This window comes from Westerdykella ornata (assembly GCF_010094085.1).
Source record: "Westerdykella ornata strain CBS 379.55 unplaced genomic scaffold EI97scaffold_10, whole genome shotgun sequence".
Lineage (NCBI taxonomy): Eukaryota > Fungi > Ascomycota > Dothideomycetes > Pleosporales > Sporormiaceae > Westerdykella > Westerdykella ornata.
Window position 1 is genome coordinate 572,083 of NW_022986860.1, and position 13,844 is coordinate 585,926.

A 13,844-nucleotide genomic window follows, 5' to 3' on the forward strand; every position below is an offset into this window, starting at 1 on the left:
GGAACCAGTCAACATTGAATATTGACATAGCGAAGGATAGCTGCACCTGCAAACACAGCTGCTAAACACGACACATTACCCCTTGCGGCCATGCCCCATTCACTGCTGCATCCTTTTCACTTACCTGCAAACCACCTGGCTGTATGCCTCTCGAACGACGGTTGGTATGCGCGGGCATGATAGCCGGCGCTCGGTCCCCCGCGGCCTTATATATGTATAGTCTATATTCGAGTACCCATCTCCAGCTAGCACTCCTCCACCTCTGCTCACCAACACAGCTCCGTCCACCATGATTCTTCGCATAGCAAGCCTCCCCACGGCTCGCAGGCCATGCCACGACCACAGCAGTCTTTCTCGTCTCTTCGTGCTCCCTGTGCGCGCATCCCGCGGCGTGCATGGAACGTCTGCAGCTCCTGCCTGGAAGCCCTCCATGGCCCTGGATGAGTGCAGCTCCCTCTCATACATATCCTCACAGCTAAAGCACTGACTCCTGATCTCTGTAGATGGGTGCAGCGTGAAGCTCGGCCTATAAGCTTGCGCCAATTGACCTTTTTCGGACGCACCCTGACCGAGTCTCGGTTGCTTGACAGCGCCAACTATTGCCGTCTGGAGCTACCCACCAGGTGCCGTAGCATGGAATGCCCTCTCATTCCCATTGCTGAAGCCAAACAGAATCGCCCATCGTCTTCGTGACATCCAGACGTTGCCCTACGTTGTCGTTGCCAACCCGCATCTCGCCCATGTCTACGAACTGTACCACCGAGCCTTCGAACGCTTCCGCCGCGTCAAGGAGATCAGAACTTTGGAAGAGAATGACAACTATTGCAATCTCCTCGAGGAAACGCTTGCCGAGCATGCAACCGTCATACCCCGGCTTGCAATTGGAATGTTGGAAGTCCAAGGCCTCATGAAGCCCGAGGAAACCGACCGGTTCATGAACACCATGCTGAGATCGCGCATCTCCAGAAGGGTCATTGCAGAGCAGCATTTGGCCCTCACTGATACTTTCAACTCCCCCTGGCATTTCCCTCATGCCCAGTCCGCTCACGACACCGAGGCAGTGGGTGAGATATTCTTGCGCTGCAATGCCAGAGAGATAGTGGAGCGCTGTGGGAAGACTACCCAGGATCTGGTCAGGAAAGCCTACGGTCCGCAGGCAGCCATACCTGAGATCCGCATCAACGGGCATTTGGATGCTACCTTTCCCTATATCCTGAGCCACCTAGAGTACATCATAGGTGAGCTTCTGCGCAACTCAATCCAGGCTCTCATCGAGCAGCGCCAATGGAAAGACACGACGCCGCCTCCCATTGAGGTCTTGATCTGTGAGACTTCGCAACATGTCATCATCCGCATTTCAGACCAGGGCGGCGGCATTCCCACCGAGATCCTTCCCCACCTGTGGAGTTTCAGCAAGGGGCCCCGCCGCCAGAAGAGAATCGAGAATCTTGCCCGGGTGCCGAAACTCTTAGGCACGCTCCAAGAGCTGAAGGTCCCTGGTCATCAGTCTCATCAGCATGCTCCAGCGCCCAACACGAAGACCAAATATGGCGACTCTCGCAACCACCAAGGCTCCTTGTCCTCGCTGGCAAGTCGTCCTCCCGACTTGCGGCTGGGCATCGGCTTGCCTATGTCCAGGATTTATTCAGGTACAGTTGGCCGACTTCCACCTATTGCGTCATCTCCCGCTAACACGATATGCAGAATACTGGGCCGGTAGCCTGGAGATTCACAGTCTGGAAGGATTTGGCGTCGACGCGTTCTTGCAGATCTCAAAATTGGGCAACAAGAATGAACGCCTCACAACCCGTGCGATGATGGATGCTGTCTAACCCCTGAACCTTGGAACTAGCGAAAGCTCCTTCCATTTCGCGTCCAACTGAACACCCCGCTGCGTTAGCTTCGTAGGTTGGTGTACCTGCTCGGCGCAAGTCCATTGCCAGCCATCCGTTTGCGCTATTAAAGGGCTAGGCTTCAGGAATCATAATGCCTAGACAAAGTACCTCTAAAGGGCTGTTATATCTCTGCAGGGTTCTAGCTGTTCAATTGTACGGGGGAAGTTGCAGTGCTAAGTGCAGGGTCGATCTTCAGGCAAGCACGAATCTGCCTACTGCTGTCTCCTCGCCATGCCAGCTCCCTTTCTCTTCCGCTCTTCTCGTCGAGTGTACTGGCTACAATCATCTTTATCGTTGGGTAGCAGGTAAGCTTACGATCATCTGTCGCATAGTCCGCTTGCTGAATTATTGGCTCCAGGAATCCATTGCCAATAGTGTAGTCTACTGAAGCCTCACAATGCCGGTCTCTTTCGCACACGCTCATCCCCCGCAGAGAATGGCCGAGCAACATAGGCATGAAGCCATCGAGGAACTTCTCCACAGGCTTGATATCGGCCTAGAACTAGCGGGCTTGTCCGGGAAAGCGACTTTTACAGATGTATATCTCCCCATGGTTCGACGTTCCCATCTTACCGGTAAGGCCAGAACGGTCAGACACCATGATGTTATCTATTGCTGGAAAGGCATTTCCCCTCAGCAGGCAACAGAACTTCTGTATTAGGAGTACAACTTCAAGATAGCCCTCGAGAGTTTGATCCTAGATCAGATTGTGGACCAATTCGAAGACTGGCTACGCCAAGAGAATGGTATGCGTTTTCGTCCCCTCGAGCTGCGTGTCTAAACTCCATTATAGAGATTGTGGCCAAGTGGACTATCACCTCGCTTCTGGGCTGCTTCCTCTCGGCTAAGGTGGTTCGCCGATTTGATGTTGACATGTGCGAGCTTATTGAGGCCATGGCCAACGTCTACTTTGTCGACAACCTGCGTACGTGTGCGGAGACATTCACATGGTTCTCGTCCTCGGCATACGGTCTCCAAACCATGCTGTATAACTTTCTTCGCACTCGGGACTGCTTCTGTCACACCTTCCCGTTCCCTAGTGTGGAGATACGCTTCGATTTTCCTGCGACCGACTCCCTCTGCATAGTGGGCGAAGTGATGTGGCAGCCTCCACCCGTATACTTCGACGATATTCCTTCCGCGCTGCACGCTGGGGCTGAATATCGAATCACTTGCAGCCTCAGGCAGCTGGATTTCGAAGACCGTCTCGGTCTCCCCAACTTCCCGATCACCTATATATATTCTGTCTCGGCTTCGGAATACCTCCCGCTGGCCTGGGATGCGGATAAGGGCTGTTTTCGTGGCATTGTGCCGACGTCCCGGGACCTACCAGTCAAGACAACCGTCACTGCTTCTGTAACGAGCTTCTTCCCGGGAAATGTTCGGTTCGAAGCAATCGCCCGATACGTCTTGGTCCTTGATGTTCTGCCCAAGGCCTCCCCACACTCGGACTGAGAAGGGATAGGAAGATTCTCTTTGGGATTGCGGCTGGAGACTGTTCTGGTGCTTTTTTGGTTGGCTTCCATAGATCCTTTTGGAGAGGAAGGGTGATATGGATAGGCAGTGTTAGTGAATTGCTAAGAAATTATCACCAACCAAGTTTACTACAATTTTTTATACATCTGACTGAGCAAGCACCCGCACTCGATCTGCACTGCTGTTTTTTATGTCTAATTAAGCGTCTTGGAGGTACAGCGATATAACAGGCTCTGGTGTTACTGTGTATAAATTGGGCATTCCGGAATCAGCTTAGCGCGATAGTCAACCCCGGTCGGCATCCCGACCTCGATTTTCAACACCAGAGATCCAGCGACACCAGCAACACCGCGCGGACGGCGGGCTCATCAGCGCGACACACACAGCACCCGCCGGTCCAACGGATACACGACCCACCATGGCATCCGCAACATCGGCGACCCGCACGGGCTCGAAAGCGGCGACCAATCTCTTGCCCGCGGCGAAGGGACACAAGGCGCGCGCCAGCCTAATCTATGAGATGCATTCGAGGCTGTATCCGCATCTGTACAATGGCAAGGTGCAGAAGGCGGACTCGAAGAAGGAGGACGGGAGCGTGAAGAGGTGGTTGCCAGAGGGAAAGACGGGTAGGGGGAAGAGGTTCTGGGAAGCGAAGGGCCAGTGGCTGAAGGAGTATGAGGACGAGAAGAAGAGGGAGATGAGTATGTGGATTTCGTATGCTTGGAATCGGGCTTTAGAGGAGTGGCGTTCCGATTGAGAAGAACGGCGGTACGCTGTGCTTCCTGGGCTTGAACGTGCATCTGCCGACCACCCTCTCATATTCCCATTCCCAGCGAACAGAGTATGATTCTCCTAACACATTCGCAGTATCACACACCCGCCACCTCCAAATCTACCCCACGAAACCCAGCATCCACAAGACGTGCCCCTCTCCCGTCTCCATCCTCGCCCACTCGCAAATCGCCCAGCTCGACCCCACCGGCGCCCGCACCCGCCTCTTCTCGCTGCAAAACCCCGAGTGCGCCCGCGTCGGCGACATCCTCCTCGTGCGCCAGCGCACCGGCGACCCCTTCGCCGGCGTGTGCATCAGCATCCGCCGCCGGGGCGTCGACACGGCCATCCTGCTGCGCGGCCAGCTCACGCGCGTCGGCGTCGAGATGTGGTTCAAGATTTACAGTCCGTTGGTGGAGGGCATTGAGGTGGTGCAGAGGGCGCAGAAGAGGGCGAGGCGCGCGCGGTTGACGTATATGCGCAAGGCGAAGCATGATAGGGGGAGTGTGGAGAATGTGGTGCGCGTGTATCTGAGGCAGAAGGCGGCGTTGGGGTCGGCCGAGGGGAAGAAGAAGGGGGCGGCTGCTGCTGCTGCGGCGGCGGCGGCTGGTGGGAAGAAGGGGGCCAAGGGGAGGGGGAGGGGGAGGAGGTAGATGATGGGGAGATATGTTGGCAAGAACTTGGGATTTATGGATTGGTGGGTTTGGGCAAGAGATGCATGCATACAGAGGGTGAGTGTAACTGTAGGGGAGAAATGTATGATACGTGTACCGTGGGGTACATTGCTGCGCCGAGCATATCAAAGAGGGCATGGCGTTGTGTTCAATATGTTCGGGATACAATTGGATATTCGATGGTTCCACCTCGTGTTACTTGGGATGAGGGTATACCTGGAATTTGCGCCTGCTACAAACGGATAGTTCCGCGTAAATCCCCAACTTCTAAACAATGGAGTCTACAGAGTACGTGACCCACCGATTTCCACTCTCACTTCAATGTTCACATTCACACGCCAAGGAGATCTGCAACGGCTGGACGGTGGACCCACTTTGAGACGGTCCGTGCTCAAAATTTTGGAGCTGCAGAGCACCCGGATAAAAGTAAAAGTTGGACTGGGAGGGCGAGGGTGTCTTTTCTCATCCTTCATCACAGAGGAGTAATTGTGGTAGGTACACTTTCCCTATAAATTGAGGCACGGATACCGACACGAAAATCACCGGCATTAATACCAATTGCGCTCTGCTACGTACGCATTGACTAACTTGATTCACAGCTTCGGGACCTCCAAGCTCAAGCTACACCTAGCTATAACCATGGCCGAGCAAACTCCAGAAGAGCGCATCGCGCGCTTCGAAGAACTCAGCGTCCTAGAAGCCGAATTCGAAGATGCCGAGATCCAACTCAGTACGTCTCTATAGATCCCGCGCAGCGTCGCCTTTCTCCTCCGCGCAACGCCTCTAACCTTTACAGTCCGCAAATCCGACGAGATCCACGCGCCCCTCTACAAGAAGCGCGCCGACCTCATCGCCAAAATCCCGCACTTCTGGGCTCTTGTATTCGAGCAGTCGCCGCCGGAGGTGGAGCAGTACATCCTTCCCTCGGACTCCAAGGTCTTCGCCGAGAGCCTCGAGACGCTCGAAGTGTCGCGCTTCGAAATCGACGACCCCAAGGGCTCGCCGCGCAGCTTCAGCATCAAGTTCGGCTTCGGCGAGAACGAGTACTTTGAGGATAGAGTGCTGGAGAAGAAATTCTGGTTCCGCAAGAGCCTGGATGGGTGGCAGGGGCTGGTGTCGGAGCCCGTCAAGATCGCGTGGAAGGAGGGTAATGATTTGTCCGGCGGGTTGACGGATGCAGCGTACAAGCTGTGGCAGGCAAAACAGGCCAAGGCGGGCGGGGACGCGAAGAAGGCGACGCAGTTGCCCGAGTACAAGGAGCTGGCGCAGAAGATTGAGCAGAGTGAGGAGCCGCAGCCGAGTTTCTTTGCGTGGTTCGGGTTCGTGTCGAGTTATAAGTGGGTGAGCGCCGAGGAGTCGGAGCAGGCGAATCAGAAGGAGGCGGAAGCCCTGGAGAAGAAGAAGAAGGGGGAGAAGGTGGAAGAGGAGGAGGAGGATGAGGAGGATGATGGAGTGGATTCGCAGGAGACGGAGGTGTTTCCTGTGGGGGATCAGTTGGCGACCATCATTGCGGAGGATATGTGGCCCAGTGCGGTCAAGTATTATAGTAAGTCTCCCATACGTGATTTTATTGCGATTCTTCGAAATTAACAATGCATCTACAGTCCGCGCCCACGAGGACGAAGGCGACGATGACGATCTCTCGGAGCTCGAGGTGGAGGATCTGGATGATGAAAGTGATGACGAGGAGGTTGATATTGCAGAGCTCGTAGGAAAGAGCAAGAAGAGAGCAGCGGAAGACTCTCCGGCCTCCAAGAAGAAGCAGAAGAAAGCTTAATCTGGCCACGCGCTTGCTGGAGTACAATTCTGGATTCGACAATGCCACATTTTGATCATTGGATACGGGATCTGCGGTTCGTCAACTGGTGGAAAGGTCCCTGAAGATTGCCTAGTACGCAATGTCCAAGCCACCAGTTCTATTTGGCTTCGGTCTTGTTTTTAGAGGGGTATGTATATGTATAGATCTTCTTTCTAAAATCGGGTTTATATTCTTGGCCTTTGGCTGCAGTAGTGAAAGTAGGTGCATGGCTTCTCCTACGTCTCGCCCACGTTACTTTAAGTTCAATAATGACAACCTCGAGGCCATGGTCCAGTCTAACCACAGCTTCAGTTATGATGCTGACTGTGGAGAACTTCCCGAAGACGGCTGCATTCAGCGCAACGGTTTTCCACAGCTCCATCCCACCACTCACCCTGGTTGTTCCCGTCTTTCCCCTTTGGGCACGGAGACTGGAGCTTCGCACTCCGCCAAGCTGTGGATGTACACTCACAGCCGCGACTGCACCGGATTGTTTACTTTCGTTCACCTTGACTCTTCTTTCACATTTTGCCCAGTACAACATGGGGATCGCCTTAGCTTCGGAAGTTGTCCAACAAGAACCCCGGAGTACTTTGGAAGGTGCATCTTCCCAGAGATCCGTCATGCTTCTGGGGAAGGTAGCCCTCGCAGGACGCATGTCAGGGCCTAGGAAGGCCGGGTAGAAGAGGAGAATGACATGATTGTGCTGCGAGGCGAGCTAGAGTTTCCGAGATTCTGCTCCTTTTGAAGTGGTATAAGTATTCTGCCTCCTTTCTCGAGTACCCAAGTTGTCTCATATCAGTCCTTCTGATACACAAAGATGGCTAAGTTCTATCTTTCCTTCGCTGTTCTTCTTTCCATTGCACCTCCAGTACTATCTCAATGGAACAATGCATCTACACATGGTTTCCCCACTCCGTCTGGCTATAGCACTGCGACTTTCAATGTCTCAGCACAGCCGACTGCATCCACGATGCGGACAGACTTCTCAAATGATGCGCTCAACGAGCTGTGGAACCTCGTTGGGCCGGTAGCGACTGGGGCCGTCACTACAACCGTGGAACCAACCCCCGAGCCCAGCATCTACCCACAACCCGATGCCGACCACTTCCACCCGCTCGTATCCTCCCGCTATCCAGAACTGAAGGGCAAGAAGCTTCCGCCTGGCTTTAAATGGGGTCTGGCCAGCTCTGCATACCAGATTGAAGGAGCAGCAAGAGCCGAAGGCAAAGGGCCCAGCATATGGGACCTGCTGTCGCACCGCGTGCCCAATTTCGTACGAGACAACACTACGGGAGATGTAGTGGGCAGCCATTACTGGCTGTATAAGCAAGACATTGAACGACTGAAGAGTTTGGGAATCCCGAGATTCAGCCCGAGTATATCATGGCCACGCATATTCCCCTTTGGACACGGCCCAGTTAATGCCGAGGGCGTTGCACACTACGATTCCGTGATCTCGTCGATGCACGCTGCTGGAGTGCGTCCTTCCGTCACTCTTTTCCATTGGGACACGCCGCTGGCCTTGTTCACGGAGTACGGGGCCTGGACGTCCCCTCGTATTGTTGACGACTTCTTCAACTATGCTAAGTTCGTCATCAGCAGATACGATGAGTATGTGGATGAGTGGTTCACCATCAATGAGCCGCAGTATTGCAATTGGCAGTACAGCAATTACCCAGCTGGTGAATAATATCCCGCCTTCAATGGAGTGGGGAAAGGCGAGAGAAGCAGGTGGTTATGTGGGCATTATACACTGCTCGCCCATGCTAAGGTGGCGAAGTGGTATCATGATGAATTCAAGGGAAGGGGCCGAATTACCTTCAAGAACTCGGGGAATTATTTCGAGGCGGATAGTACAAGGCCGGAGGATGAGATCGCCAGGCAAAGGAATTTCGACTTCAGCGTTTGCGGTCCCTAAATCACTAGTAAGTATTGTTGAGCTGACATTGAACAGATTGGCTGGTTTGGAGGTCCATGGACCGATGGAGACTACCCGAAGAGCTTAAAAGACACTCTTGGAGATCTTTTGCCGACACTGACGGACGAGGAGAAGCAGTTGATCAAGGGGTCTTGCGACTTTTATGCTATCGATCCGTCAGTGCTCACTCCTTGGATTCCTTCACAAAAAAGCAGTCTAACCATCACCAGATACTCCTCTTTCACAGCTCATGCCATTTCCGGCGATCTTGAAGCTTGCACCTCTCACCGCTCCCACCCCAGCTTCCCCGAATGCGCACGCAGCTCCTCCACCGCACCCAACGGCTTCCCGATCGGTCCAGCGGCCGACCCTTCCATGTCGTGGCTCTACAGCGCCCCCTCGGGGCTCCGCAAATTCCTCAAACACATCACCACCACTCTCTTCCCATCGGTCCCGTCCATCGTCGTAACCGAGTTTGGCACCGCCGAACCCTTCGAGTCCCGCCTGTCCTCTACCAATCAAATCCTCTGGGACCTGCGAAGGGCGGACTACTTCCAGAGCTACCTGGATGAGATTCTGCTGAGCATATACGAGGATGGGGTGAATGTGGAGGGGGCATGGGGTTGGGCGATTTTCGACAACTTCGAGTGGGGAGAGGGACTCGGGACGCGATTTGGGTTGCAGTATGTGAATTATACGAGCTTGGAGAGGACGCCGAAAGCGAGCATGTTTCAGTTTTTGAATTGGTTTAGGTGAGTGTGCTGTTGAAAGGTTGGGCTGGGGGAAATACGAAGGGCTAATTCGGATAGGGAACATGAGGCGGTAGGGGTGAATTCGACAATGAAGGTGGTTTAGGAGGAGGAGGTTATCGGAATGCAGTCACGATCGATAGATACGGAGTACAGGCCTGGAGGGTCACAGTGACCCTTTCCCTCGGCCCGTTCCGTACTCTGAATTTGGAATGAGACCGAATACCCTCTCCGTTGGCAAGGGGTATAGTATAGTATTCTAAATTCAGCCAGGAGATATATCGACATATGCCCCAACTCGTGGTTGGCGCATGGAAATCGATGACAGCGTGCAGACGTGTCGAACATGACGTGTGCCAGTTAACCTCCTCTCGGCCCTATATTCTGGGTTCCCAATTCACCTAATGGCGAAAAACAAACTGTGTAGAGGCATATTCGGAATTGACGATGTATTCACAACCACCAAGATTGGTCACGGTTGAGGTGAACGTCGAACTGGGAGGTGATGAAAGACGTTATCATGCGGCGATGAGTAGATAGCTGGCCCCGTGACGACTTGACCAGGGTCACCCCCCATGCCCAAATGTACACAATAAGGCCGCCATGATACTTACATCGGACACCGCCGAGTTGTACTCTGTATAGACATATGTACTGTACCTCCTGGAAGATACATCTGATCCTGCTTACCCTCTACCTTCGTATCTCTCTCGCAACCTCTCTCCTAGACGGCTGCACGTCTTGTTGCTTCCGGCCTGCTCAAGTGACGTGCTCGGTACAGGGTCGACGCCCTCGGCCAGCGGTTGCGCCTTACCTTCTTCTGCTAGTCTACTTACGGAGTACGGTGCCCTCCAACCCTCCACCTGCTGCCCCCCCCGGCCAGAGCTCCCACCACCTTGCTCCGACATCTCTCAACCACTTCCACTGCTCATTCTCCCAACTTCCTCACCAAACACTCTCCTTACCCTTCGACTGCCAGTCACAGGTCACCCCTACTCGCCAGCTCTTGCTTTACGCCTCCGGTCAGCCGATTGCTCCGCCCGCGCTTCTAGCATTCCCGAGGGTGTGACATCGCCAACCGCCATCCGTGACGAAGAACCCTCTTGCTGGCACTCTGCATTTCTTTCTTGCTCCGCTACTTGCAACCGCCATATAGGTCACGGCGAGGCCTACGGAGTACAACCAGCTTCCTCACCTTCTTCGAGCCCTCCTATGTATTCATCGTAACCCAACCCAACATTCGATCCACCCATCCAAAGGCATACTTGCCTCCACGACAGCTACCCGCTATCCTGCGGGTACCTCATTCAAACGTTCGTCCTGGCCGACGAAAACCCCCCACACCGCCCGTCCCCCACCGCCTCCGCCGACCCAGCCATCCCGACCTCCCAAGCTTCTTCGTCCCCAGAATCCTCTGCCCTCGATACCAGCCAACGTACTACTCAGACACCCTTTTTGGAGCCTACCGACGCCGCTACAGCAGATACAATAGTGGATAATACAGCGAAGCGCTCGTATACCTCCTCCGAGGACAGCGACAGTCCAGGAGACCCCGAATCTGAGCATACGAGAGGCCGGTCCTCCCGCCGCCCTTCGAAGCGAAGGCGCATAGCACACGAGACAATGCGCAGTGGAGAAGCATCGAAGAAATCAGCATCACCCTCGTTCAACTACACCAATGGCTCTACCCGCTCTCCGGGTCTCAGGGAATCAATGGGTAAGGTCTCCAATGGAGACTCCCTCCCAAGTTCCCAGAGCAACGGCTCCTATACAAATGGAACCTCGGCAGCTAATCACTCAACCCTCCCAGCTACATTTTTTGGACACGACCGGGAAGAGGTGACACGCATATTGATACAAGGTTTAGGGGATCTGGGGTACCAGAGGGCAGCCCAAGCGCTAAGTTCGGAGAGTGGCTATCAGTTAGAGGGCCCCACGGTAGCCGCGTTTCGGAACGCCGTGCTGGAGGGCGACTGGGTAGCAGCAGAGCATTTATTATTTGGCTCAAAGGAGTCGGACGACGGTGGTGGTGTTGAGCTGACCGTCAACCACAAGACGAAGGGAAAGACGCCTCGTTCGAGGTATTTCGGCTCGCAGCCTTCGCGTGGCTTGCCCCTAGCCGAGGGGGCTGACAGGGAAGAGATGCTCTTCAAAATGAGGGAACAAAAGTATCTGGAACTGTTGGAGTCGCAGGATACCAGCAGTGCTCTGAAAGTGCTGCGGCAAGAGTTGACCCCGCTCGTCCCAGATGCTGTGAAGAGGCTTAGCCAGCTGTCCAGGTCTGTACCAGCACGGCCCTTTGGGAGGAAATTTCACTGAAAGCTTGCAGTTTCATGATGTGTAGATCTCCCGAAGACCTGAGGACGTCGGCACGGTGGGATGGTGCCCAAGGCACATCGCGTTCGAAGCTGCTATCAGAGCTCACTGGTAAGCATCTTATATTGCCAGAAGTCGTCAAAGTAGTACTCACTCTGCATAGAATCAATATCGCCCAGCATCATGATCCCCGAGCATCGGTTAGCCCACCTGCTCGACGATCTCAAGAGTCAATGGTTAGACAATTGTTTATATCACAACACGGCTGCGTCACCCACGTTGTACGCGCGGCATATCTGCTACCGCGAGGACGTTCCAACCGTACCAGTATTGGAGCTCCGGGATCATAAGGATGAAGTCTGGCATCTGCAATATTCTCCCGACGGCACCATGCTCGCGTCGGGCAGCAAAGACCAGTCCGTGGTGATATACTCCACCGCGAACTACAAACCCCTCTTTCACCTGAAGGAGCACGAAGGCGGAATAACCTTCGTGGCTTGGAGTTACGATAGTAAGAAACTCATAACATGCTCCAAAGAGGACGATAATTCAGCAAAGCTGTGGGATGTGAAGGTATGTCATTCATTATCCTTGATGCTTTCTTCTGATCATCGTTAAGACGGGCAACTGCCTCAAAACCTTTGAATTCACATATCCATGCACAGCAGCCGCATTCACACCCGACAATCGATACGTCGTCATTGGTTCCCACGATAAGCAAAAGCCGATTGCGGTGTGGGACCTGCAGGAAAGCAAGATGCATCAGTGGAGTGAGGAGATGCGTGTCAACGACCTCACAATAACGCGTGACGGCAAGCGGCTCATCGCCGTCACCGCTCGGCGAGTACACGTGTACGACTTCGAAACCACCGAGAAGGTATACGAAATACCGGCCGAGGATGACGGCGAATTCGCCTACGTCGCCGTGGGCCACGATCCGAAGCTCATGCTTCTCGGCAGTTACCCTGGGCGGATCGAGCTTCGAAATGTCGATAATGGCGAGCCAATGATGCTCTACGATGGCCACAAGCAGGAAGGGAATGTCTGTCGAGCGGACTTTGGCGGCGACAGAGGGACGTTTGTTGTCAGCGGCAGTGAAGGTATACTCTTTTCCCTCTTTAGCCCAGCAAGTACTAACCCGTCCCCTTGCGCAGATGGGTACATTTACCTCTGGCGGTCCAACGGCCGCTTTGTGGAGCGCCTCGAAGCTCACCCGTCGGGCTGCGTCAATGCCGTCGCGTGGAGTCCGACGGACCCCAAGGTGTTTGCGTCGGCGGGGGATGACCAGTGCATCCGCGTCTGGAGACCTGCACCTCGTGACGAGGAGGGCTCGTCGAGCGTGAGGGCGCGTCCTGCTGGTGGTTCGCTCCGCCCGCTATAGTGGAGGGTAGATGTTTTGTTTGTATTGGGTTGTCGCATCGCAGGTTATCTTTTAGAGTGGAAGGGTGTAGGAAGGAGTTCAGACAGAGGCTAGGTAGGGATGTGCAAAGGGGAGGTCAAGTGTTAGGGCATCATGGTGGTGTTGGTGGTGGTGTTGTTGTCTTGCTGCATAGACGTTGTCATGTGCATGGACGAGAGCGTCTGTCCTTCCTTGGTGTGGTGTCCACTCTGGCGCTGGGGTGGGGTGAAGGGTTTCTCTCATAAGAATCTGGTGGATGGGAATAGGGGGAAAGGGGTTTCTTCTGGCATGGCATGGCTCTCGGTTGGGGGTCGGGGTCCAGGGTGGAGTTTGTTGGGTTATTTCAATCCTTTTTGGGGCTACTCCCTTTGGTCTTATCTCCTCTCCACTTGCAGTTGCGGGAATATGCATCCGCATGAGGGGTGCTTTTGGATTTGTGCCCTTGATGTTAGTGTTGCTTCTGTTGTGATATACGGCGTGGTGTGGACCACCTTAGTCAGTCCTTGCATCTCGATGGTGCTCCAAATGGTATACCGGTATTTCAATTGTTTTTATATAGAGCCTCTTCTCCTTGTTGTTCGTTACTTTCACGGGTACACACGTAAGCCCCTTAACAGAACCACCGAACCACTGCCCAGCCACCCGACCAATCCGCCCTTCTCTACCGCTCACAAAAAGTTGGTGGCAGCCATGCCCGGAGGACAGAAATAACCCATCCACCAAAGGTATATACTTGAGAAAAACCCAGTCAAGAAAAAAAAGTGAACAGAAAGGAAAAGCTAACTAGGTACTAAAAAAGACACCAAAACTTTTTCTCGGTTTCGCCCCCATGCCATGCATGCATT

General features: G+C 54.0%; 7 protein-coding genes across 7 annotated transcripts; 6 read left to right on the plus strand and 1 right to left on the minus strand.

Moving 5' to 3' along the window:
- Positions 1–289: 289 nt before the first annotated feature.
- Positions 290–1,832, plus strand: EI97DRAFT_377285 (alpha-ketoacid dehydrogenase kinase; the record flags this gene model as incomplete). Its single annotated transcript, XM_033795601.1, has 4 exons — positions 290–444; positions 504–623; positions 673–1,649; positions 1,705–1,832. 4 exons carry the CDS (start codon positions 290–292, stop codon positions 1,830–1,832), a joined length of 1,380 nt encoding a protein of 459 aa, XP_033654079.1.
- Positions 1,833–2,292: 460 nt separating this feature from the next.
- Positions 2,293–3,350, plus strand: EI97DRAFT_442468 (uncharacterized protein; the record flags this gene model as incomplete). Its single annotated transcript, XM_033799759.1, has 3 exons — positions 2,293–2,484; positions 2,557–2,641; positions 2,689–3,350. The coding sequence occupies 3 exons, from the start codon at positions 2,293–2,295 to the stop codon at positions 3,348–3,350; spliced, it is 939 nt and encodes a 312-aa protein (XP_033654080.1).
- A 349-nt stretch (positions 3,351–3,699) lies between these two features.
- EI97DRAFT_43629 (uncharacterized protein) lies at positions 3,700–4,225 on the minus strand. The gene has a single exon (XM_033799058.1). It carries the CDS (start codon positions 4,169–4,171, stop codon positions 3,740–3,742), a length of 432 nt encoding a protein of 143 aa, XP_033654081.1. The 5' UTR covers positions 4,172–4,225; the 3' UTR covers positions 3,700–3,739.
- Positions 4,226–4,249: 24 nt separating this feature from the next.
- EI97DRAFT_351380 (uncharacterized protein) lies at positions 4,250–4,717 on the plus strand (the record flags this gene model as incomplete). The annotated part of the gene is made up of 1 exon (XM_033794847.1): positions 4,250–4,717. A coding segment is annotated over one exon (468 nt), but the record flags the coding sequence as incomplete, so codon positions are not given.
- Positions 4,718–5,234: 517 nt separating this feature from the next.
- EI97DRAFT_43668 (uncharacterized protein) lies at positions 5,235–6,649 on the plus strand. Its single transcript, XM_033799175.1, has 4 exons — positions 5,235–5,307; positions 5,416–5,546; positions 5,613–6,362; positions 6,421–6,649. The coding sequence occupies exons 2-4, from the start codon at positions 5,456–5,458 to the stop codon at positions 6,591–6,593; spliced, it is 1,014 nt and encodes a 337-aa protein (XP_033654083.1). The 5' UTR covers positions 5,235–5,307; positions 5,416–5,455; the 3' UTR covers positions 6,594–6,649.
- Positions 6,650–7,434: 785 nt separating this feature from the next.
- Positions 7,435–12,981, plus strand: EI97DRAFT_458463 (WD repeat-containing protein 26; the record flags this gene model as incomplete). The annotated part of the gene is made up of 9 exons (XM_033800914.1): positions 7,435–8,228; positions 8,424–8,520; positions 8,572–8,711; positions 8,766–9,287; positions 10,565–11,563; positions 11,614–11,711; positions 11,764–12,173; positions 12,220–12,700; positions 12,755–12,981. 9 exons carry the CDS (start codon positions 7,435–7,437, stop codon positions 12,979–12,981), a joined length of 3,768 nt encoding a protein of 1,255 aa, XP_033654084.1.
- A 47-nt stretch (positions 12,982–13,028) lies between these two features.
- Positions 13,029–13,744, plus strand: EI97DRAFT_43682 (uncharacterized protein). Its single transcript, XM_033799210.1, has one exon. The coding sequence runs from the start codon at positions 13,114–13,116 to the stop codon at positions 13,708–13,710; it is 597 nt and encodes a 198-aa protein (XP_033654085.1). The 5' UTR covers positions 13,029–13,113; the 3' UTR covers positions 13,711–13,744.
- The last annotated feature ends 100 nt before the right edge of the window (positions 13,745–13,844 follow it).